The sequence below is a fragment of the Pongo abelii genome, chromosome 5 (genome assembly GCF_028885655.2).
Source record: "Pongo abelii isolate AG06213 chromosome 5, NHGRI_mPonAbe1-v2.0_pri, whole genome shotgun sequence".
Classification (NCBI taxonomy): Eukaryota; Metazoa; Chordata; class Mammalia; order Primates; family Hominidae; genus Pongo; species Pongo abelii.
In genome coordinates, this window is record NC_071990.2 from 54,436,532 (window position 1) to 54,458,093 (window position 21,562).

The window sequence follows — 21,562 nt, forward strand, 5'->3', positions numbered from 1 at the left end:
ATGAGCACATGGTGGCACCGTGTACTCATAATGTACAATTCATAGTCTTTTCAAGGGTACTTTAACATAAGCAGTTCTTGTGGATGCACTGGCTTAAGAACCTCACTCCCACTTAAGTTACAGTTTCACAGTACTTCCTCAGTACTGCATCCAATACATATGCATGAGATGGACTCAGCCTTTACTGGACTAATTGTTAAGGAAAAGAAAATATTTTCTCATCTTTGAAACTAACACAGAAATCTTTTGCAAAATGTATTGTTACTGTGAAAAGTTTGTTAATAATACATTTGTTGTTAATACTGTCCATGTACTCTTTGATTTTTTTTTTTTTACTTCTTTTATTAAAGTAATTTAACCAGTTTATGCCTACCATTTACTCTGATTAGTTTTGTGTTATTGGAATACAGCTTCTTTTCATATCTTTAGAGAGTTCTAGTTTATTTCCTGTAGGTTCTGTCAATTGAAATGCTATGTGTGTCTGATAATTCACTATTACTTTTGGTAAGATGTATAGGTAGATTTCCTGCTAATGTTAACTGGAGATAGGTGTACATATGATTTCTGGCAGTGGTCTTTACTAAATAGATTCTACTGGTTGCAGCCAGTCTGTGAAATCTTTGTGCAAACATAAATATAAAACTAATATTTAGGTGTCACATTATAACATTTAAAGTACTTTCATTTATACTACCTCATTTGAAACTGAAATAATCTGATATAGATATTAATTGTCACCTAGGACTCTGAGAAGTAAGAGCTTCTAGAAACTGAGAGATAAAGGTTTAGAAGGGAATAACTGAAATAATCTCCCTAGAGAAAGCAAATGGAGTCCATGCAAAATGGTGTTTAATCTTTATTTTGGCTGCAATTTAAATGCTTTGACACCCCAGGCACCTCCTTCCTCTTGGCCTGATTCATCAGGTGCTCCTGGAAACAGGTAATCCTGCAGCTTCACACCAGCCCTGTCAGTGAGGCTGTGGCCATCAGAGGTAAAGAACTCCTCCTTCTGGGTCCTTCCAAAATCACCTTGACTTTTTTTCTCTCTTTACATTGAAACCTAGTACAAGACCGTAAAAATGTGTCCTGTAATTTTCTCTTTTTTTTTTTTGCTCTGTAATCTGGAGGTTCTAATGGGAGAAGTGAGAGCAGAAAAGGGAAGCACAGGAACCTACTGAGGAATCCACTTGCAAAGAGTATGTCGTGTCTTAAAAACATAACACCGTTTTTACATTTTGAAACCAATCTCAGGAAGCTCCTTTTAATTTTTCCTCATTTTGTTGATAGGGATTGATTTGATTACAAAATTTGAGGTTGTGATGTCTCTTTTTTTTTAAAAAAAAAATAGGTTGCTGCATCTACCTTTATCCCTGACTGCCTTGAAGTTGAAGGCTCTGTGGCTATCTGACAACCAGTCCCAGCCCCTGCTTACATTCCAGACAGACACAGACTACACCACAGGAGAGAAGATTTTAACCTGTGTCTTACTTCCTCAGCTGCCTTCTGAACCTACTTGTCAAGGTGAATTTAATTTAAGGACAGTATTCACAGGGCCACGAGATTGAGTAGGACCTAATGTCTGTCCATAAGGCCTCTTACTCCCTCATGTGATTGTGTTATATCCAGTCTGCACCTAGAGCCAGCTCAGGTGAGGCCACTGTGGGACTCTTCCAGGAAGGTTACCCTACATCCTTGCAGAAGAAGGGTCGCTCATATCTATTTATCATGTTTGAAATTCCATAAGCAGTTTTTTGGTTTTGAATTATACTTAAGGCTGAAAATACCATTTCTAGAAGTGGTAACAGAGTCTCTTAAAATCCAAACTGATAGTTCAGAGGATTAGTATTAACACCACTGGCATACTGTTTTTAAGCCATTGAATTATTTTGAGTCATTGTATCTTTGTTTTGTAAATTGTGTGGTTAAACAAAAAATTCACATTAACATCAAAATGCTATTATAAACCCTTTGCTGAGAGCTGGGTTTGGTGGAGGAGAACCGGAGTGCCCTGGGGGAATGGGAGCCCAAGTGGGAGGACTTTAAGACCCTAGAGAAAAACGTGGTAGAGTGTGTTACTGAGGAAAGTACTAGTGTCCAATATGTGTGGCCACATCACTGTCAGAACAGTGTTGAAGTTGTATAAAATAAGCATTTTAAAAGGGACTCTAAATTATGACATTCTGTGATGAAATAGTAAACATATTAATTTAGCAGATATTTTATATGATCTCAAATAGAATTATACATCATTAAAAAAGAAGGGACAACCTTGTCCCAGGCCTTTTTCTTTTTGTTTTTGAGTTTTGTGTGTGTTTGTGTTTTAAAGCCAAACTTGCAACAGAACACCCCCCTTATTTCTGGTGTTCTACCCCTGGTCCTCCGTGTAGATTCTACCTTGTCAGCCGCAAAGTTCATAGCATTTACCGGTCACATGAAGCACAATTCCCTGCTGATGTGGTCTTTGTCACTGCAGAGAATCTGCCTCGCTGTGGTGCGCTGGAGAACTTGGTAAATGATGTCTCTGATGAAGCCTGGAACGAGCGTGCTGTCAACAGAGTCAGTGCAATCCGATTTGTGGAGGATGAGAAAGATGAAGAAGACAATGAGACGGTATGGAAATGCAGATTCTTTGCCTCTGTGAAAGTTCAAAATTAAAAGATTGAGAATGGCACCTAATAAGGATATTTTTATTTTCAGTTAGTATATTCTCTGCTTTGCCTTCAGCATTTAGGAATTTTTTTAGAAGACAAAGCTAGGTAATTCTAGGTACTCACTCACGAAAGGTAAATGAGACAAATAGAACTCATGGGGTTTTTTTTTTTTCTTTCTTTCTTTTTTGAGACAGAGTCTCCCTCTGTCACCCAGGCTGGAGTGCAGTGGAGTGATCTCAGCTCACTGCAACCTCGACCTTCTGGATTCAAGCCATCCCCCGACCTCAGCCTCTCAAGTAGCTGGGACTGCAGGCACCTGCCACCATGCCCGGCTAATTTTTGTATTTTTTGTGGAGATGACGTTTCACCATGTTGTCCAGGCTGGTCTACAGTTCCTGGACTCAAGTGACCTACCTGCCTCAGCCTCCCAAAGTGCTGGGACTACAGGCGTGAGCCACTGTGCCCGGCCTGTTATTGTTGTGTTGTGCTGCTTTTATGGTGCTTCTTTTTCTTTATTTGTGATAGTTTCCCCTCCCACTCCCACTGTTTTCTTAACATGGAGAAACTTTTTTTTTTAATTGTTCCCAGTGAATGCTGTCTCTTCCCATGTTGACTCCATTCACTTGCCATGATTTGACTTAGTGCCAGACCTCTGTGCCTTCTTCAGGTAACCAGCTCACCTTAGCCTTCTTGTAGAGGGCTTATGATCTTAGTTGGATTAGTTAACAAGTTTTTGTTCAGAAATTGGAAAATACTAGTCACCCTTACTTTCATCTGTACTTGAAAATGTCTCTCAGACATCCATCATCTCTAGGTGCTGGTGACAAGGCTTGACATCTTCCTAGCAGTTGACTTTGGCTTCTTAAATTCCTTGAACTAATTGAGAGTTTTCTTAAGCAAAGCTTAGAGGGAGTACTTGCAGCCCCCAAAACAAAGGCAGTTTTTAAAGTATTGCCTATAGTCTTTGTTATTCCAGCTGTCACCAAGTGGGATTTTAGGCATTTACAATCGTAAAGGGCAAAACGCAAATTAGGGATGACAAAATCACTCACTGTCAATGACTCTTTAATACTTACCTCAAGACTTGTTAAGAGTGTGATTATCACCAGTTACTTCATTGCCTCTTCCAGTATTTTGTTAACCTAGTTTGGTTCCCCCTAAAGCCCTTGGATAGGCCGTTTAAAAGATGTACATGCTGTTTTATGAGCTAAAGATCGTGTAACATATTAAATAATATTTTAAAAATTACTCATACTCTGTTACTTAACTTCCAGTCTTAATTAGAAGAGTGTGAACTTTCATCAGTGGGTCATAGCAATAGTACACACAGCAGCAAAATAAGGAAAGGTATACTTCCCTCTTGATTTCCTTTTTCTCCCATGCCTCCCGTGCCTCATTCTGGGTTGAAAGAAGCCAGAATCGCTTTGGGTAATAGTAGAACATTATAGTGACTTTAATTTAGGATTTTTTATTTACTCTTTTATCTTTTTCTTTCCCCACACCCTATAATTATATCCTAAATTTTAAAATAAATGTTCTTGCTGTTTATGGAGCCTTTTTATTTTATAGTAATTTCATATTTTTATAAGTATTCTTTTATTCTAAAAGTAATCCTTCTATAGTAACTAGGCAAGTTACATGGAACACTTTCCCTTTCCCTTAACTACCAGTGAGCAGTTGACAAATGCACATACCTCCAAAGAAAGCTTTTCCACCCATTTTAACTCAGTTTCTAAGAAGGTGACATTTGTATTGGAATGCTAATGCCTTGAAGCCGCATGTTTTGAAAAAAGTAGTGGAATAAAACCAAAACACTCACTCCACTGTTTGTTTTTAGAGAACACTTCTAAGGCGAGCCACTCCACACCCAGGGGAGTTAAAGCACATGAAAAAGACAGTGGAGAATTTACGGAATGACATGAATGCTGCTAAAGGACTGGACTCAAACAAAAACGAGGTCAATCATGCCATTGACCGAGTGACCACTTCTGTGTAGAGTTTCACCTCCAAGTTTTACCTCCTGTGTCTTCCTCTGCTGTCGAGATGTTCCTGTCTGCTTCCCGGGAGCCTCATGTGCTCCTTGTCCTAACCAGCCCCCGCGCGCCATCTTCCCGTGGAGTGTGGGGAAGCTGCTGTCTCCCAGGAAGTGCCTTACTCATCCCGCAACCAGTCAGCGCACCAGTGGTCTCCCGGTGTGATTTTTTTTTTTAAATTTCAGTTGTTTGTAATAAGTAGAATACACTACTGTAAACATACGACCTTTGTTTTTGTCTTATGTTGGGGTAAAGGAAAGCAGGAAGGGGAATTTTTATCCTCCTCCCTTCCGTAAAGTGCTGGGACATTTTGAATCCCCCAAGTTCCCTTGGACCTACTGATGAGAGAGAGTTTTATGTATGGGGAAAAACGGATACTTTTTAAACCTTTTTTGGCAGCTCAGATGGTGTAAATTTTAAAATTTTGTATAGGTATTTCATATCAAAAATATGTATTTCTTTTTTGTTATTTTATCTTGAAAACGGTACATATTTTAGTATTTGTGCAGAAAAACAAGTCCTAAAGTATTTGTTTTTATTTGTACCATCCACTTGTGCCTTACTGTATCCTGTGTCATGTCCAATCAGTTGTAAACAATGGCATCTTTGAACAGTGAGATGAGAATAGGAATGTGGTATTTTAAAGCAGTGTTGCATTTTAATCAGTAATCTACCTGGTGGATTTGTTTTTAACCAAAAAGATGAATTATCAATGATTTGTAATTATATCGGTTGATTTTTTTTGAAAAGATGAACCAAAGGATTTGACTGCTAATATTTTATTCCTTACACTTTAACTTTTTCTGAATAAGTCTCTCATAATGAGTGCAGTGTCAGACTGTGCCTACTCTGATGGTATGTGCCATTTGTAAAATAAAATAGAGCAGAAAAGCACAAAAAGAGAAAACTGGTTCAGACATTCAGTGGGCAAATAAATTATGGACTGCAAAATAATGATTTTTATTCAAGAAAGCTTTAAAAGTTTTATATCCAGATATACAACCACAATAAAGCAAAATAACCTACTATCAAAATAGAAATGTTGCTATCTTTATAAGTGCAATTTAATTTGTAAATAGCGTTTGAATCAAAGTATCACAAAATACTGCTTCAATATTTAATTTTAAATCTGCTAATTTAAGGGATATTGGGAAAAGTTTTGGTGTGTTTCTGTTGATTTCTTTTTTGTATGCTGTGATAAAAGAGAAATGAAAAGTGCCAGTCACTGTGTGGTGTCTAGGAAAATCATATATATTTTTTTCTCCAAAAAATAAATTCATCCTGGACATTGGCCATACAGCTTTTTAAAATTATTACTTTGTATGTTCAAGTGATAGCAGGTAGCCAAATTCTTTGACAGTGTGCTCTGGTCTGTTAAATATCTAAATTACCCGTCAGTTGTGAGTGACCTCCTGTGGGACTTGCATTCACATGGGGCAGAGCCCAGAATTGCCTTTGACTCTGGCTGGTAATTTTGGGTTGTGGCTGTCTGGCCAATTGGACTGCTTATAAACCCGTCTTCAACCAACCAAATACAATACTTTCTTTTACTTCTATACATTTACTTATTGGGTTCACTTAGCTTTTTAGTCTGTATGTAAGTATGTGTGTATTTTAAAAACTATTTATGGAGCTGAAAGTACGTAACACATAAGTGAGTTTCGGCTGGTCAGTTTTATACCTTGCTCCCTAATCTGTGCATACCAATTTTCTTTTCTCTGTTCTAAGATTTTTCACATCCTCTATTTTGTTTTAAGCTTATAAAGATGATGCCACTATCTCATGGGCTGATTATATATAAGCAAATTAGTTTTATTTAATGAGAATTGTTTTGATGTGGAAGAACAAGTAGAACTTGCATGGCGTGTTTTGTTTGTTTTTATATAAAGCCCATCCTTTACTACTCAGTTCATCATGGCTTTTCTGGACTGGAGGTGGACAGAATGGTGTGTGTGTGCTTAAATTTTCCTAGGAAATGTCACGCACCTAGTTTATTTGCTTTGGCCTGTCTCCTTTAGTTCATGTTCACTTGGTTTGCTTTTTGTTTTCAGTTTGGGGGATTTTGTTTGTTTCCCCTCTTCCTTTGAGAGGAAAATGTCGCTTTCATCTGAATCTTTTACGCTGGTGACACTGCAGTGCTCTTGAACTTCAGGGTGCTGGATCCAAACTCAAGCTTCACAGTGGAAACGGCACCAACCAGACAGTTCTGCCTTGAGAACATGCCAAGCCGTTTCCAAGAAGGTTCCTCTCGTAGTTATAAGAAAAACTTGATTATGTGAAAGGATACCTTTCTCTGTCAGCGCCCGCCTTACCGCGACCCCAGTCCCCATCCAGCCCTTCCTTTAGGAAAGGGAGGAGTACAATATATGGCTAGCTGTTTGTCTTGTGGGAGTGACAGGTGAAAGCAGGAAAAGAGGTTAGTATGACCTGTTCACCCACTTTTTTTTTTCCCATAGCCAGTTATTTCTTCTTTTCAGCAAGAAAATAATGCCTCAGTGGGTAAAATAGCCAAAGAAAAAATGAGAGGAAGTGAAATAATCAAAGTCATTGATAATGAAAACAGGGATTGGTAAGAAATCATAAAATGTTTGCCTAGATATTGTTTTTTTTCTGGAAAGTTTGGAGGAATTGTCCTGACTGACCCAATCTTTCTGTCTAAAAACATACTAGCTGGCTGTCAATGAGGTGAGCAGGCAAGGTGGGATCACTCGCACCAGCCTCTCATAGCATCACTTCTGCCATCTCCTGTGAAATCTACCACACCCAACAAGACATGCTTAGTGAATGGGGTGGAGGCTGGGAAAATTCTGTGTCTGAGAGTTACTCTGAACAGCCAGTCCTTCCTTGGTAAAAATGACTGACGCTTGGTCGGCCACAGTGGCTCACAGCTGTAATGCCAGCACTTTGGGAGGCTGAGGCGGGCGGATCACAAGGTCACGAGTTCGAGACCTTCCTGGCCAACATGGTGAAAACCTGTCTCTATTAAAAATACATAAAATTAGCCAAGCGTGGTGGCGGGCGCCTGTAATCCCAGCTACGCAGGAGGCTGAGGCAGGAGAATTGCTTGAACCTGGGAGGCGGAAGTTGCAGTGAGCCGAGATCGTGCCACTGCACTCCAGCCTGGGCGACAGAGCAAGACTATCTTAGAGAAAAAAAGAAAATGAGTGATGCTCTGCCCTGGGCATGCTGCTGGTGTGTGGCAAGGCTGCAGCAGCACTCTCAAACAAGGGACTGCATTGCAGCTGCTTATTAATAGAAGGCGATTAGGGACATTGCCACTCAGTGACGTCCATGGAGAGTTGCAATCTCACTTCACCATTGTTGTTGTCTTACCTCATCCAATTTTCCAAAGAGCCAATTAAAAAAAAAAAAAAAGAGATAACTTTATTATGGAAAATTCAAAACATACAAAAGTAGAATCATCATTGACCTTCCTATAGCTATCACTCACCTTCAATAATTAGCAACACAAGACTAAGGCATTTATAAGGAACCAAATGTGTTATGCATATTTTTAAAACATGTATGATGTTTTAAAATATGTCTATAAGAAAGCGTACAGTGAAGCATTTTTTTTTTTAAAGCTCTGGAAAAGCAAGCAAATGTGCTTTTTAAAACTGCTTTGGAGTTACAATTTTTGAGTCAACATGCCAGTGGAATCATGCATAAGGATATAGGTCTGAATCCCAGCCTGCCACGTAGGTATGGACAAACCAACCTCTCTGGGCCTCAGGTCCTTCATCTTTAAAATGGGGCAGTAATAGTCCTTTCAGGCTTAGAGTGAGGATTAAGTGGGATGGATACATAAAACATGCTCTCAGGAAGTGGGTGGCTGCTATTATTACAGGTCTTGCTGTTTTTGTTGTTATAGTAGTGTTATTAGCAGCCCTGCAGTTCCTGCCACCAAGCCAACAGTGTGTCATCAGATGGGTGTGTTCTCAGGAATGAGGACACACACTAGTTCTGATGCAGAAAACTTTATTTGAAAACTGTTTCACCTGTGGTTTTATATATAGACTCCTGCATTATGTAATGGATGGTGGAGATTTTAATTGGTCCTGTGTGCTTACTTAATGGTAGGTCTAGCAATGGTCTCATGGTAACCACCTCATTTTAACCAGACTTGCTAACTAGCCATCCTTAAGGTAAAACTAGATCCTACCAAGAAACCATGAGACAGCTAGTTGAGAAAAGGGTCTCCTTTTCCAGAAAATGTCCCCCTCTTTGTCATATCCTTGGTTTTCTAGGTTCAGGTCTCTGGTGCTCATTTTGCCTTGTCTCTATTTCACCCTGGATTTTCATAACATCTCCTTTTTTACTTCTTGCTTTGTTCTGTCTCCTTTCTCTCAAAGGAGGCTTTCATGTATCAGAAGGGACGAGTCAATTTAAGACATGGATCATCCAGGGAGAAAAACCTGCTGGAACAAATAAATTAGTGCAGCCTGACGTGGGGCATGTAGAGAACACTCCCATCTTGTTGGAGTGGTTTCTTTTTTAAAAAGCAGACAGCTGGCGGGAAAGGGAAACCAGAAAAACCTGATCTGTTCCTTGTGTTCAGTGGGCTGTGTGGAAGATTGGAGACGAGGTTTTGTGTCTGGCAGTTGGCCTGGCAGTTGGCCAGAAGCATAGTGTAACTTTAAACTCTGAGAGTGGGCAGTCACTGTGACAAGCATGGATTTTAGCCAAGGGCTCTTGAGTTCTGACTGGACAAGAACCTGACTGGGTCAATCCTCCAAGTTTCTTTTTTTTTTTTTCTTTTGAGACAGAGTCTTGCTCTGTCGCCCAGGCTGGAGTGCAGTGGTGCAGTCTCAGCTCACTGCAACCTCCTCCTCCCAGGTTCAAACGATTCTCCTGCCTCAGCCTCCCAAGTAGGTGGAATTACAGGTGCATGCCACCGTGCCTGGCTAATTTTTGTATTTTTAGTAGAGACAGGGTTTCACCATGTTGCCCAGGCTGGTCTCGTACCCCTGGCCTCAAGTGATCAACCCGCCTCAGCCTCCTAAAGTGCTGGGATTACAGGTGTGAGCCACTGTGTCTGGCCCCAAGTTTCTTTTGCAGCATCAACATTTAACTTCTAAACAAAAAACGAGCTGCCCTTTTTCACAGTAGGATAGTACTATGAACTACAGTAGCTGTTCACTGAGTACTTACTATGTGCCCCACACTGACCTAGCTGAACACAGCCTCAGCTTTCCAGAACACCGCCATGAGGTAGGTGGTGTGATTTCCTTTGTGCAAAGCAGATAATTAAGACTCAAATAGTTTTAGGAATGTGCCCAAGATCAAACAGTAAGGGACAAAGTCAGAATTCAAATTCACATCTCCGTTGACATTTCAATCACCCCTTTATTTTACTTTGCTCCCCTCCCCCAGCCAAAGCACTGTAACCTGTAATTACCTTTAGAGTTGTATTTATCATAATGGTGATGGTTCCGTTTTTGTCAAAATTACATAGGCTATAAGTTATAGACTAAGACTGGCATGGAACTGAGTGAAATTTAATGAAATTGATGCAGAATTGGGCCTTCATTTAAGCCTAGTGTTTGCAAACACTGTGATTCTGCATTCTCTAACCCAGGGGTCCCCAACCTGTACCCAAGGGTCAGGTACCAGTTCTTGGCCTGTTCGGAACTGGGCCGCACAGCAGGAGGTGAGCAGTGGGCAAGCAAGCATTACCGCCTGAGCTCCTCCTCCTGGCAGATCAGCAGCAGCATTAGATTTTCATAGGAGTGCAAAACCCTATTGTGAACTGCACATGCGAGGGATCTAGGTTGCATGCTTGTTATGAGAATCTAATGCCTGATGATCTGTCACTGTCTCCCATCACCCCCAGATGAGGCCATCGAGTTGCAGGAAAACAAGCTCAGGGTTCCCACTGATTCTACATTATGATGACTTGTATAATTGTTTTATTGTATATTATAATGTAATAACAATAGAAATAAAGTGCATGATAAGTGTAATGCACTTAAATCATCCTGAAGCCATCCTCCCTCACTGGTCCGTGAAAAATCATTTTCCATGAAACTGGTCCCTGGTGCCAAAAGGATTTGGAACCGCTGCTCTAACCCTCCCGCCACCTTCACTCACTTCTTGTATGTTGTCCTGGGCTAAGTGCTGTGGAAATGTTCATGGGGTCTTTGTTCTACCATCTCAAACTATGTGCAAATCCTAAGAAACCTAGGAGATAAAGTATTTGGCTAGTGGGAAAAAAAAAATTGATAACGTTTTCAACATTAACTGGAGTGACAGTTTGGTAATCGGCTCTCTGAGAAAGCTTCAGCATATTCTGAAAATTGGCAGTTAGCTCCAGTGTGAGCTAATTAGTTAGGAATGACTTTTAATACTCACTACCTTTAATAGCCTACCCTTGGAGAAAAGACAGATAATGAACACTGGGAAATCTATGGTGCTGCAACTTGACCTTCGTGCCATTTGGGGGAAATGAGGAAGATGACTCATAATTTATTATTTAAAGTCCTCCTTTTATAATGTGTTGTTGGGAAAGATTTGACAAATAATGATTGCTCCTTTAGGAACTAATTTAATCAAAGAAGCAGAAAACAGGAAGAATAGAAAACTTGTGTGACTAAGCTACGTTTAATTTTATTTGAAACTGGCTCCACCACCCTGGTGATAGGAACAGAAAGTCCTATGGAGTCTTCCCATAGCAAAAAACCGGGCTTGTAACAGGGTGTAATAGAGTGACACCCCACACCTGATGCCCTGTAAATGGAGAGTCTGCAAATGCCTCTCTTTTTATGCTTTCTCAAGGTAAGTCATAAATGAAGTCTTACTGCTTTAAAAAAGTAGCTTGCCAACAGTTGCCCAGGCTCCCCATGGGACTGCACTTCACTGAGCACCTGAAGAAAGTATTCGTTGGAAATGGGCTCTCCTGGGAGACTGTCTGGATCCCGAGTGTCTGGCGTTCATGTTCCCACACCTGGCTGCTGCTTCTTGCCCTTCCTTGGCTGTAGGTGTGAGTGCTTGTTTGTTTAAACCTCGCTCAGCACTGCTTGGAAAAACAAAACAACATGGTTACTTGTCTGGGCATTGAATGTTCTTCCTGAATTTTGGTCCTGCCCATTGGCCCAGAGGCGGAATGGGTGGGGCAAGTTTCGGTGTTAGTTTGGGAAGTTTCGAGAAGAAGCTGTGGGCTGGGTCTGTTAGGTTTGGGTTGCTCTTGGATTTAATCCTTTTGGAATGTCTTGAGGGTCAGGAGCATTGCCATTGATGGCTATGGGAGTTGTCAGGCTGTGGCTCTCTTTCTCACAGAGAATGCCAGAGGCACCCGGGAAGGCATTTGCCAGGGCTCTGACAGATGTAAAGTAAGCCTTATCCATGTTGTGTTTTCACCTGGACACCTGGAAGGTGTTCAGTATAGAAAAGTCACGAGCTAGATGAGATACCAGCTTGATGTCGACTCCCTCCCCAACAATGGCTGCCTGTCTTCGTCTTGATGCCTGCCAGCAGGTAAAGTGGGTGTGCCCCTGGGACCTGGGTAGCAGCAGTCCTTGGGAAACCCAGGGTTTGTCACCTGTGGTCACTTGACCCTTGGTAAATTACCTAACCTTTTTATTCCACATCTCAAGGACAGCAAATCCATGTAGCAGTTAGGTTGTTAGAAGAAATGATGTTGACAACCAAATGTGAAGCTCTGATGTGGTTCTTTTCCGGTATCATAGCTACTTGCTCTTTAAAGAACTGGTACAATGTTGGGGGCAGAAAAACCACATCATGCAGTGATGTTGCTCAGTCAGGCATACAGGTAGAGAACAGTTGTCTCTACCCTTAGCTCCTTAGGTTTGTCCAGGGCTGCTCAGTGTGGCTGACCCTGTCTTGCTCACTCTCATGTAACCTGGAACCTACTGTAGTATCCTCTTCTTCTTGAAGGCTGTATTGCGTAGTAGTTTCCAAACTTGAGCATGCATCAGAACCCCCTGGTGTTAGTGTTGGAGCAGATTGCTGGACCCCATTCTCAGAGTCTGATTCCATAGGTCTGGGGTGGGGCCTAAGAATTTGCACCTCTAACATGTTCTTAGGTGCTGCTGCTGCTACTGGTCCAGGGAACATACTTAGAGAACCACTGCTCTAGTGTGCTGGAAGGAGCAGGAGCTTTGGAGTTAAGCAGATTTAAATCCAGCTATGGCACTTACTTAATGTTGTGACCTTGAGAGGTTTTTCTTAATTTCCCCAAGTCTTAGTGAACTCATCCGTAAAATGGGAATAATACTTACCTCAAGACTTTCTAGAGAATTAGATGACAGAGCACATAGAAGGTTTTCAGCAATTACCACTCTTTTTGCTATCCTGAAACGCATCATATTTGCTCCATATGGGGAGGCATAAGAGCATCTGGTCTCCTTAGCCATGTGCTGACCTTTAGGCTCTTCTTGCCAATCTATACAAGCTAATAGGAGTAGAGGAAGTGCTAACAGAAGTAGAAAGCATGCTTGCCTCTGGGTGAGTGCCTAAGGGGAAGACTGAAAATGTGGATGGCCAGATGTGGTTAGAATATATTAACACTTCCTGACTTGCCTGGTGGCATATCAGCCCACACACCATGGACTTTCAGTGAGCAGGAACCAGATCTGTGCCTGACATTCAGGTCACAAATCTTCCAACCCACAATCTGTCCTTATACCTGGGCTTTTGGAAGAAATCTTCCAATCTTGGTATTTCAGATTGGGAAACACCCAAGCTCAGGATCTCCAACCTCATCTGTATTCTTCATGTAGCATGACAATCATTTTAGTGTCCTTAGGAAACAAGTTGCCTTATTCAACTGTTCCAAGGTTTCATGACTCTCTCCAAATGCATTATCCCCTTGTCACGCTAAGGATGATCCTCAAAATAGGTAACTGGTATGGAAATATATGGTAATATATAGACCAATACACACATTTTAGAAAGTGTCCCTTTTTTTGTCATATAAAGCAATATTATATGTATCATAAAACTACTTCTGTAGAGATCTGAGTAGTAGTTCTAATCATTTATCATATTGCATAATTATGCATATCATATATGCAAAATTTTTGCATCTTTAGGGCTTATTTAATGTAGGTGGCTGCTATCTAAATGATGCCCTTCCCCGGGCCACCATTTGCTTTGGGAACATCAAACTTTTTTGATAGCATTCCTATTAAAATACTCAAGTCCAGGGGCTCTTAAACTATAACCCGTTGCCTGTTTTTATAAATAAAGTTTTCTTGGAACATGACTATGTCCCTTTTTAAATGTGCAGAGACCAAATGGCACTCAAAGCTAAAAATATTGATTATTTGACCCTTTATAGACAGTTTGCAGGGGTTTCTGCCTCTAGTCAATAGGTGCAACCTGCTATCTTTTGCCACCAGAGGGCGTTGGATGTGTAGCCTGGTTATCACAGCCAGACACAAGTCTGGACACCCTGGCTTTCCAAATGGGCAGAATTCAGCCTGTTCCTTGTTCCCTACCAACAGCATGACCTGCCCTGCCACTTGCTCTGCCAACACTGGGATGCTTTGCAAGAAATGCCTGGGGTCACCCCCTTCTCAGGCTGCTCAGGAGCTGTAGCACACCGTCAACACACTCTTGAGTCCCAATGCTATTATGTTTGGGGACCCTACTGTTATCTTACATTTCTATTCAATTTTCTTAAAGGATGGGCTGTATGCCTGGCTAAGCAACATCACTGCATGATGTGTAGACTCCATGATTGAAACTAGCATCCTATAGGAAGAGACGCAATATTTTAAAAATGGCCAAGGCAGCACGTTTAGATACTGAATGACAGCCTTATTTTATGGAGGAAATAAAGGCTTTCATGAGTGAATTGCCAATTTTTATTCCCTGCTACCCGCACCCACAGAATGCCTTTGCTGGACTCTGTCCTCTCCCAGACCTCACTTCCTCATCACAGCTAGCTCTTCCAGCCACTCTCTGATCCTTTTTCTCTCAGAATTTGCTCCATTGATGATCCATTTTATCCCATATCTCAGCAGCTTCTATAAACATGTTTAGATACCATTCTAAATGAGCAAAAAACCTTGATCACCTAGGTCAAAAACTTAGAGCCACTGCACCCAGCCCTGATAGGCATTGTTTTTAAATCTGCGTGGCTACTTTTACTCAACTTTAATTGTCTCAAGTGTTTTCATTACAATCTTTGAATTAGAAATAGAAAATTGAATTGGCAAATAGGAAAATTGTTTTTTGATTACTACGTGAAGACTTATTCTAAAGACCAATTTACTTTTTGCTTTACTTTTGAGTCCCTGAGAAATAGACTCTTAAGTCCCCTCCATCGTAGTCTTCCTTACTCTTCTCTGCCAACGTTCTTAAAACAGGTCTATTCTTGTTCTCCCTGCTTCTAAGTTTCCACGCACTACCGTGAGAACTCGGGCTCCCATACACAGCATGGTGGAACGGCACTAGCCAGGTCAGCAGACCTCTGTGGGGCCACATCTGATGGACACTGATTCGGCTCTTACCTTTCTAGACCTGTCTGCTGCATTTGACTCTGTGGAATGCTCCCTCTTTCTCGAAATTTCTACCTCAGTGCTTTTCTAACTTTTCTGACTGCAACTGAACTTTCTTGAAGGAACCTGTTACATAGTAACCCAGTAAACACATACATGTACATAGCTGAAACTAAAGTTTCCCAACATAGTACTTTATCCTTAACTGTATATAAGGAACTCTGATATTTCCAATTTCGTTATTTTTAGTGCTAATCAAAACCAAATAAATTGATTTCACAACTCATTAATAGGTCGTGTCTTACAGCTTAAACCCTTATGCTTTTGACACGCCTTCCTCTGTAATGAGTAAGGAAGTTTCTGGGAAGTTTCTTACCAGTTGATTAGCATCAAATTTATAGTTTAACCTGTAAGAAGCTGTGTTGGAGGAAACCCATTAGCTTGGATGAGAGTGGGAGGAAGGTAAAGAAAAATTAGATGTAATAGGTGTTTGTGGGTGTTGATGGGGTGAAAAAGGGCAATGACAAGAGGAAGACTGGGTTTGTAAATAGGACATGTAGGGAGGTAAAGGGGATGATTACAAAAGCAGGGGAAAGAAATTTGCCTACTTGACAGGCCTATTGTGAAAATTAACTTTCAAAGTGGAAATATTATTTCGTAGTGTCTATTGTACTTTTGGAAGAAAGATTATATTATTATGAAATAAGAATCACATATGCTTTTTCTCTGCCCAATTAAAGATTGATGGAAAAAACTTCACCCAAACTGGAGCATTTTCAGTAGAGATCTCTATTGTCTTTGCCACTTGACAATGTATTCAGACTAGATTTCTCCACTGCACTTATGCATCACATCTAGTTAATCACTGGAGACCTCTGCGTGCTTCTTAGGCTGACAGAATTTCAAGCAGAACAGAATCAGTCTAAGAAACTGGATTTTCCAGTACTACGGCTGAGATAAACTTGCCTGTTAACTTCTTAGACTCAGCACAGATCCCTCTTCTGAGGATTGAACGTATGTAAAGCCTTGTTTCCTTTTTTTTTTTTTCGAGATGGGGTCTCTGTCACCCAGATTGTAGTACATGCTGTGATCATAGTTCACTGCAGTGAACTTGCCCAGCTAATTAAAAAAAATAAATAAATTAGAGATGGAGTCTCACTATGTTGCCCAGTCTGGTCTTGAACTCCAGGCCTGAAGTGATCCTTCTGCTTCAGTCTCCTGAGTAGCTGGAGTTGTAGGCTAGAGCCACTGCATCTGGCCCTGATAGGCATTGTTTCTAAATCCTTGTGGCTACTTATTACCTGACTTTAATTGTCTCAAGTATTTTCTTTATAATCTTCAAATGAAAAACAGGGAAATTGTTTTTTGATCACTACCTGAAGACTTATTCTAAAAACCAATTTACTTTTTGCTTTACTGTTTTTGTAACTTGAGTCCCTTGGAAATAGACTCTGAGATGCCCATTTGGATGCAGGAAGTTTACTGAGGAGTGCTCCCGACAACACTGGTAAGGAGTGAGGAAAGCAAAACTGGGCAGTGGGAAAAGTGGAACTGCAATGCAATTGCAACTGAGGCTTTGAATGGTCAGTAAGGAGCTGGGGATCCCAGCTGAGGCAAGAAAGCAGGCCTTTGTACCCCACAACCAGTAATTAGATGTAGGCCGCCACTGGAAAGGAGGTGCAAACTTGGGCAAGGCAGTTTCCTTTGGTAGAGGGCATTTCCTGTGGAGGGATTCATGGGTGAGCAATGAGCAGCCAACTCACTCAACAGCTGGGGCAATGAGCACCTTAGTTCTGAAAGGGGGATCTCAGCTGCACACTACAATGTGCACTACAGATGTGTTAGTCACTCCAGTCATCTTCAATCTGGTTATTTCCTGATCATGTATTACATTTCAAACAATTTCTCTTCTAAGACTTGGTTTTTTTTAAAAAAACTCACTTTTCGGGCCTGGCGCAGTGGCTCAGGCTTGTAATCCCAGCACTTTGGGAGGCCGAGGCGGGCAGATCACGAGGTCAAGAGATCGAGACCATCCTGGCCAACGTGGTGAAACCCCGTCTCTACTAAAAGTACAAAAATTAGCTGGGCGTGGTGGTGGGCACCTGTAATCCCAGCTACTCAGGAGGCTGAGGCAGGAGAATCACCTGAACCCGGGAGGTGGAGGTTGCGGTGAGCCAAGATCGTGCCACTGCACTTTAGCATGGCCATAGAGCAAGACTCCATCTCAAAAAAATAACAAAAAAACCCCTCACTTTTTAAACTTTTAAGTCCCAGTTTTGCAGGTACATGTGCAGGTTTGTGAATAGATTAACTTGTGTCAAGGGATTTTGTTAAGATTTTATGATGAAGACACCAAAAACCATTCAAACAAAAGCAAAAATTGACAAAGGGGATCTAATTAAACTAAAGAGCTTCTGCACAACAAAAGAAACTATCAGAGTAAACAGACAACCTAGAGAATGGGAGAAAATTTTTGCCAGTATGCATCTGACAAAGGTCTAATATCCAGCATCTATAAGAAACTTAAACACATTTATAAGATAAAAACAAGCCCATTAAAAAGTGGGCAAGGGACATGAACAAGACACTATTTAAAAGAAGACATATATACAGCCGACAAGCATATGGAGAAAAAGCTCAACATCACTAATCATTAGAAATATGCAAATAAAAACTACAATGGGATACCATTTCACACCAGTCAGAATGGCTGTTATTGAAAAGTCAAAAAGTAATTGGTGCTGGTGAGGTTGCAGAGAAAAAGAAACACTGTTGGTGGGAGTGTAAATTAGTTCAACAATTGTAAAAACCTCACTTTCTATTAATATGTATTGTTCATGACAAGAGAATAGAAATCATTAATTTATGAAACTAAACCGTCTCCAGATGCCCTAAATTGTCCTGTGAGCGGAAGTACATAGTTTATATTTTCCCCATTTTTCTTATTACATTGTTTCATTTCTAATCCAGTGAAGGCCTTTGCCTTTGCAGGACCAAACCCTTGATGATACATTTTGTTATTAATAGTGTTAAAATCACAGGGCTGGAAAAGTAAGATTATTTTACTTTTTTTCAGAGAATATTTTTTAGAAATTAATCTTACAAGATGGCATACAGTTGACTGACCCCATATTTCCTTCATTTCCTACATTCTCTGCTTTCCCATCGTCATTGAATTAAAAATATATATAGTGTGTGCATTCAACATTTTGCTTGAGATATGCCAGGAGAATGGAGAAATAATCCTTTTCATCCTGCTGAAAAGTCCTGAAATCAAGACCTCCTTGATTTTTATCAGATATATGTAGTTACAGTGTATGTCAAATAATGTCATATGAAATTAAGTTTTTCTTTATGTACAAAAAAGGAAATAATTCTAATCACCCCTTAGCTTGCTCCCCATCAAAAAAGCTAGCTAGTTGATTGAATACATTCATGCTATTTTCATTTCATGGTGAAAGTTATCTTGTAAACGGAAATAGCTGCTCTCCTAAGCACAATCATGTGAACCACAGTGTTGTTCACAAGCGTCAGTCCTTCTGCAGGGAATTCTGCTGACCACTGTCCCTATTAACCAGATTAAAATCTTTTTTATATCCTATAACAATACATTATAAAAACATTGACTGCATTTTGGTGCTTATGCTAGAAAACGTTTCCTCAAATCAAAATTTGAAGTGAAAGATAAGATGTGAAGAAGGCCATTAGTGGCCATTATAATCGAAGAGAAAATTCTCTGCAAAATATTAGAGCTAATACTTAGAAAATAAAAGGCAGCAATAAAACAGGGACACCCTAAATTAACGAAAAATTTGTATAGCCAGAGAAGATTGTAACCACATTGTGGTATCAACCCCATCCTAATGAAGCTCCAAGTTCACAATGTTTATATATTGTGCTCTGGGAAAGTATTTCCCCGAATTTAAATTTGTTTCTATTTGAAAAATTAAACTTGTCTTATATGAGCTTTGAAGCATATGAATTTTTATTTTAAGATCTCACTTTTTTCTTTTGATGCTTTACGTTTTTGTTGTTGTTTTGTTTTGTTTTTAATGTTTTACTGGCTAATTCCATGATGTATGAATCATTTTAGGTCATTTCTAAGAGAAGAAGCATTAGTAGATCAAGAAAGGGCTATAGAACCAAGGAAGAAGGATGGGGAGAACAGGAGGAGAAGTGAAGGGAAGGACAGAGAAACTTGGAGAATAATAAACAACAGCAGAAGACATCCTGGAGACCAAGACGATAAATGGTGTTAAGAAAAGAGGAACTGTCTACCAGGTGAGGCAGTCTGGCTGGTGGAAAGAGTTCTGACCTCGGTTCAAATTGGGGCTTAGTTTCTCATTATGCAGCTGAAGTTTGTCAGTGAACTGATATTTACTGAGTTCCTGTTATGTGCTGGCATTGTGGTGATAATGGTGAGACCTCGAGTGTCCTTGACAAGTTACTTGAAAGCTTGGAACTTCTTTTCCACCATGGATATGATAGGTTCTTAGAAGAGTAGGAATGACAAACGTATGTTATATAACACACTTAATTATTAATGGCATTTCTAATTTTATTAAGGTTTTTAGTTGACTAACTTTGGCATGCTATTTGTATCTTAAGTTCAGGGATCTCACCTTTCCTCTATCCATTCCCAATTGATTACTGAATGGTCTTTAACATGTAAAGAAAAACTCTTTTTTTTTTTTCTTCCAGTGTGTTTAGGGTGTGCATTTCCTGGCCCTACTGCTTCCTTTTCCTGTTGAATGAGCAGATACCTCAAATATAATCTGCCCCCTAAAAGTCAAATTTTCTCTACACCCCATGTCCCAAATCTGCTTCTTTTTTCTGAGTGTGTTTTCTGTGCAGTTAATAGCAGCACTGCCACACACAGAGTTACCCCAGCCTGAAACCAGGGTCACCACCATCCCTGCCTTTCCATCCTACTACCTTTACCTCCTCCACTCTCATCCCTGCCTCTACATCTCCATCACCACATCCTGGTTCCTGCCCTCATCACCTCTCACTCAAGACCATACTCAGATATGTGGCCACCACAGGCAGATAAGATGTTTGGGGACCCTACTAACTTATTTTACATTTATTTTCACTTGTTTTAGACGATGGAGTTGTGTGGGAGAGGAGTGGGGAAGAAGAGCTGTTGGCATGCATGGTTTCTGTAAGATCTGGAGCCATTGCATGCTGCTCCACCTTTCCATACCCCGCTTAGCACAACAAAATCCAGCAAAATCCAAAAACTCAGACCACCCCCATACATACTTTAGAAGGCAGTTCATGGTTCAAGCATGGCCTTCAGGGATCTCACTACACAGCCGCTCTCGAAATGCTTCTTCCAACTTCATTTAATTCTTTCACTGGGAAGAGCTTGAGTAAATATTTTGTTTTTTCCATCTTATAAAACTTCTAGTGGATGTGTTAACACCTGGAGCAAACTACTAACCTGCCCACTAGTATACATTCTCCTTTTTTATTCTTCTGCCATGTTTTTAAAAATCAGAGACACCATTACTGTGAGATGCACCATGTTTTATTTTACCAGTAAGAAAGAAAAAAAAGCCCAAACAAAGGTGGTACCTCAAAGGCTGCACCTCAGTGAAGAAACAAGAAGTATGCCTGCCATCCACCAAAAGAAAAGAAAAGGCAAGAAAATAACATTCTTACACGGGGGGAGATAGGAAAAAGGAAAATTTCCCTTGAGAACTTAAACCAAGAGCTGTTAGTCATTTAGATTTGTGGTCTGAATTCATACTAACTGTGGTTTTAAAAAAAACCCAGAGAATTTTTTTGCTAATTTATTTGAGTACTTTTATTATTTACCAATGAATTCACTTACCTATCCACAAAGATATTCATTTTAAAATCACCATCAAGAACAAGATATCTTGAGTTACTATATCCATTTCAACATGCAGGACACTTTTATACATCATTCATGGTTGATTGTAAGAAAAAGTACTGGTTAAAAAAATGAGGGTAATTGTTTCCATTTCTTAGAGATGTTGAAAGATAAAATTTATACCATTTGATTCAGTCTTGATTTTAATTTTAAGACTTGATTTATACCATTTGATTTTAAGTCTTGATTATGAATGCATAGGCTATATAAATAAATTCTCTTGGCAATTTCACCCGTTTTCCAAATCATCATACACAGATAACACAAAACAGAATGTACTACCCAGAACCCTAATCCAATTCCTCTTTCTTTTAACTTTTGAAAATATTTTAATTTACTTTCATTTGTTAAAAGTATTTTAGCTAAATATCTAATTCTAGATTTAACACCATGCTCCCTCCATAGAACTTTTTTGACTAACAATTATGTCAATTTAGATTTACGTTTAATCTACAAGTTATTTTAAATGGTTTCAAATAAAATGTACACACAGTTAGATATTAGTTTGGTTAC

General features: G+C 40.0%; 1 protein-coding gene and 1 long non-coding RNA gene across 2 annotated transcripts in view; both read left to right on the forward strand.

Annotated features, from left to right (window-relative positions):
- LRRC1 (leucine rich repeat containing 1) overlaps positions 1 to 5,996 on the forward strand; it is a 128,771-nt gene extending 122,775 nt beyond the window's left edge. The window contains exons 12-14 of the mRNA XM_002817017.6: positions 1,349 to 1,521; positions 2,474 to 2,610; positions 4,489 to 5,996. Of these exons, the coding sequence (XP_002817063.1) occupies positions 1,349 to 1,521; positions 2,474 to 2,610; positions 4,489 to 4,647 (469 nt within the window). The 3' untranslated portion in view covers positions 4,648 to 5,996. The remainder of the gene's footprint in view (positions 1 to 1,348; positions 1,522 to 2,473; positions 2,611 to 4,488) is intronic.
- Positions 5,997 to 7,785: 1,789 nt separating this feature from the next.
- Positions 7,786 to 21,562, forward strand: part of LOC134761523 (uncharacterized) — a 70,360-nt gene continuing 56,583 nt past the window's right edge. Inside the window, exon 1 of the long non-coding RNA XR_010140223.1 lies at positions 7,786 to 12,157. This is a non-coding gene — a long non-coding RNA (uncharacterized LOC134761523). The remainder of the gene's footprint in view (positions 12,158 to 21,562) is intronic.